At 19.5% G+C, this 4,555-nt stretch overlaps 1 protein-coding gene across 1 annotated transcript; it reads right to left on the bottom strand.

The window, feature by feature from the left end:
• Positions 1-2,334: 2,334 nt before the first annotated feature.
• On the bottom strand, positions 2,335-3,031 carry DICPUDRAFT_77364 (uncharacterized protein; the record flags this gene model as incomplete). The annotated part of the gene is made up of 3 exons (XM_003286429.1): positions 2,335-2,689; positions 2,763-2,810; positions 2,892-3,031. 3 exons carry the CDS (start codon positions 3,029-3,031, stop codon positions 2,335-2,337), a joined length of 543 nt encoding a protein of 180 aa, XP_003286477.1.
• Between the last annotated feature and the right edge of the window lie 1,524 nt (positions 3,032-4,555).

Below are 4,555 nucleotides of genomic sequence, written 5' to 3'. Positions count from 1 at the left end.
TATTTAAAAATAAACAATCCTTTTTAACAAAAAACAATAACAGTAACAATAAATACCTTAGTATATATATAAAAGAAGTTATCGAAACTGCTGCTATGATCAATCCATAAATGAAAAACACACTCAAATCAACTACCACAAACACAAATACCCAAATCATAAATCAATCATTGTGAAAATTGCCAAAATGCTGCTTCTTTTTTACTTTAACCTGTGTTTTTCATTAAACCAATAATAACATGGAAATAAAAAAAAAAATGAAAAAATGAAAAATTTTTAAATTAAATATTTTATAAAAAAAAAAAAATTTTATTTTTATAAATTGGTGATAAATAATTTTTTCTCAAAAAATAGGACATGTTAATATTTTGCTTTTGCAAATAAAAAATTTTGGTGGTAAAAATTTAGTAAGAAATTATGAAAAAAGATAAAATCATATTATTTTTTGCATCAAAAGAAATAACTATTTTGAAAAAGAAATAAATAAAAAATAAAAACAATTTATTGAGCATTAATATTTTATTAATATTGCAATATTTTTTCTCTTTCTAAAATAAAGATTTTTTTATTTTGCAAAAAAAAAAATATTTTTTTCATTTTTTTTTATTTTTTTTTTTATCAACCCAATTTTATTTATTTAAATTATATTTCCAATATTATATTTATTTTAATTATTTATTTTAAAAAATAATCAGATAATAATAAATAACAACATCATTAAAATTTCCCAATTGAAATCATTTTAACTCTCGATAAAGTTCATTAAAAAAAATTCGGTATACAAAATATTGATATTCTCTATCCAAATACTTATTAAATAAAAAAACTAAAAATCATATTTTTTAAATATAAATTAAATCCCATTTTAATAAATTTAATTATATGCTATATCAAATAAAATTGAATTCTATTTTTTTGATTAAAATTTTTAAAAAATAATTTTATCATTTTCATAAAAAATAATTTTTTTAAAAATTTAAAAAAAAAAATTTTCAAAATAATTTTGAAAAAATCAACAAACCAAAAATTTTTGGATTTTTTTTTTTTTTTTTGAATTAATTTTGTTAATAATCATCACCCAGGACAATATTCAAATATAAAAAAAAAAACAGCAATATATGTATTGAAAAATAATTAATTTTTATTATGATTATCAATTTTTTGATTTTAAAAATATCCATCTTTAAAATTCCCAAAATTGTTTTTAAATTTTTTAATTTTTTAAAAATTATTATCTTTTTAAAAAAATATTAATATGTATTGGGTGTTTTGTATTTTTTTTTTATGAAAAAAATTAAAAAAAAATTTTAAATTATTTTAATTTTTTTCGAAAAAAAAAAAATTTTAATTATTTGGAGATATTTTTCAAACTGCACAGCAATTATCACTTTCATCATTAATAATAACAATCGTTATTACTCATCATTTCTTTCACCTATAAAATTATAATAGTTATTTAATATTATTGCTTTAATATAATATATAATTTTTAAAAATGAAAAATAAACAATATTAAAAAAAAAAAAAAAATATCAAATAAATGGGTTGATTTAAAAATAAATTATGTTTATCAAAATCTTTGAATAAAAAAGAAAATAATAATGAAAATGATAATCTTCCAAAACACAGTTCAGATAATATTATGAAATTTACGTTGACAATGTATTCAGCAAAACTATTTAGGTAACTATTTCAACATTCGCCAATGTGTGTTAAAAAATAAAAAACAACGAAAAGTTTCAATAATAGATAATTTTGATGAAGAAATTCCAAAGCCACCAAAACCATCAATACCTGCAGCATCAATCAAGAATCTTTTTCGTTCTAATCATCTGAATCGAGTTTTGCTTCAGTTATCAATACATCAACATTGGCATTGATCGCCGTTATTTCAAAAACGAGTTTTGTATACAGTTCGTACAAGCTATACCAATGATGTTGCTTTTTTAGATTCAAATAATATTGAAGATAGTTCCATGTAATAATTTCAACTCATATTAACAAAGGAATCCAATTCAATATTGAAGAACAAATAAATCTGCACCCTATACTAATTATAGTATAATTAACAATAATAAAACTTTTAGAGCAACAGATAACTATATAATAAAAAGCAATAAAATTAACACTTTAATAATAAACACTTAGTAATAATAAGTCATTGTTTATAAAATAAAAAATAAAAAAAAAAATTTATAATTTAAATATAAAATTAAAATAATTTAAGTATAGTAATATTAATTTAGTTGTTTTAATTTTAATTTTTTATAAAAATAATTAGTTTTTATTGTTTACATTTATAGTAATTGGAATTAATATGAAAATATAAAAGATCTATTTTTTTGGTTTGAAATAATAAAAGTTTTTGGTTTCTAGGTTTTCAAAGTTTTGTATTATTTGTGGTGTTAAAACTTGATCAAAAAATTGATACTTAGGACCGTTCCACTCTACATAATAGCTACCAAGTTTTATGACGAATTGGTCACTGCTGGCACGGGAGCATTTGAATAACCTTTTGATTAAGTCCGCTATATGTTCAACAGAGGTATAAATTCTTAACATATATACGTCTTTAATAAGAGGGACAATGTGGCTGTACACGGCATATTGATAGTCAACTTTGTATGGCGCAAGGACCTTTAGAATCTTTTTATATTGAAGACCGCAACTATTGCATAAATAACAATAGCTATTAGAAAAATTAAAAAAAAAAAATTAATTGTCTATTTTAATAGATTATATTTTTTAAAATGAATACTTACCCAGGTCCTCTTCTCCACCCACATGAATCATCTTTTTTACATCTTAAACTATTTTATTTTCATTTGTTAATATTAAATTTTTTAAAACAATTTTTTACATAAATAATAATAAAATGAAAAAATACATACCAAATTTTTGGCTCTGTTACAGGTGGTCTACCAGCTTTTTTCTTTTGTGAACTATCAATTGGTATATAGTTACTTTTTCTTTTATTAACTTTTAATTGTTTTTGGTTTTTGGTATTTGAAACATTTTTTGATGATTTCATATTTGTTGTTTGAAATTTTAATTATAATGAATAATCTTTTAAAATACGAAACAGTTTTTATATCTTTTTTTTTTGAGAAAAAATTAAAAATAAATATAAATACAAATTTAAATAAAATTGAAAAAAAAAATATAATATTTGTGTAATGTTAATTTAATTATAATTTTTTTTTTTATTATTTTTTTTTTAGATTTGATCCAAATTGGTTTAGTATTATTATTATATTTTTGAATCAATAATTTTGATATACCACGCTATAAAATCCAATTTATATGATTATGGTTGTACATTTATTGGGGGGAGTATTTGTGTGTTTGGGTGTTTAATTTTTTTAAGTTGTTTTTTTTTTTAAGTTTTTTTTTTTTTACTTGTGATTGTATTTTTTTTTACTTGTGATTGTATTTTTAATTTCTGTTTTTTTTTGAAAAACTGTTTATTTATGCTTAATGTGGGTTTGTTGTTAAGAGTGGGTGAATGAGTGAGTGTGGGTGTGAGTGAGTGAATGAATGGGTGAATGGGGGTAATTAATAATATTTTTTGTATTTAGATAGTTACTACTTGTGAAAATTTTAATCACATCAACACACTACCTAAATATAATAACAATATTTATATTAAAAAAAAAACAAAAGAAATAATAAATTTAAATTATAATAAAAAATAATATGCAAATACCACTAAAACTTTCCTAATTTTTTTATGATAAACAATTTCGTTCATATAAAAAAGCTAATAGATTTATTATTCCTTTTATATTTTTTTATCTACATATGAAAAACAAAACACTTAAATTTACAATGTTGGAATAATTATAAAGTAAACTAAAATATAATGTTCCATACAAAAAAACAAATATATAAAAACAAATATATAAAAACAAAAACAATAAACTAAGAATACTATTGTTTTAAATTATAACAAAATTATTTTAATATTTAGATTATTTATTTTTATTTATAATGAGATATAACATTGTTTTTGACATTATTATTTTTTTAATAATTCCACTATTATTATTATAATTCATATCCATATTATTATTATTATTATTTGAACAATTGTTAAGCTTGTTGGTTTTTGAAAAATTTATAAATTAAACCTATAACGTTTTTTTTTTCTATAAAAGATATATACATTTTATTTAAAATAATAACACTGGTACATTCTATACTTTTTATGATATATAATGAAAGAAAATTTTATTCGAATTTGCAGTGAAAAAGACAACATCGAGACCTTATTCTTTGTTTGAGTGTGGCTTTTTTTCTTCGGTTTAATGATATTATTATACTATATAATATTTCATATAATATTTTGTTTTTAATTCTGGGAACTTTTGTATTATTAATTTTTTTGTTGACTTTGAACACTGTTGAAACAACTGATTGATTTGGCTCTGGTGTAAATGGTTGGACCTGAAACGATGGCTCTAATTGTGAAAAATACTGTTCGTTATACTCTTCAGGTGATTCATATTCTGAATCAGTATCTTCACTTTCATAATCATATATTCATCTAATGATT

This window comes from Dictyostelium purpureum (genome assembly GCF_000190715.1).
Source record: "Dictyostelium purpureum unplaced genomic scaffold DICPUscaffold_71, whole genome shotgun sequence".
Lineage (NCBI taxonomy): Eukaryota > Evosea > Eumycetozoa > Dictyosteliales > Dictyosteliaceae > Dictyostelium > Dictyostelium purpureum.
This window is presented reverse-complemented; position numbering and strand designations above follow the sequence as displayed.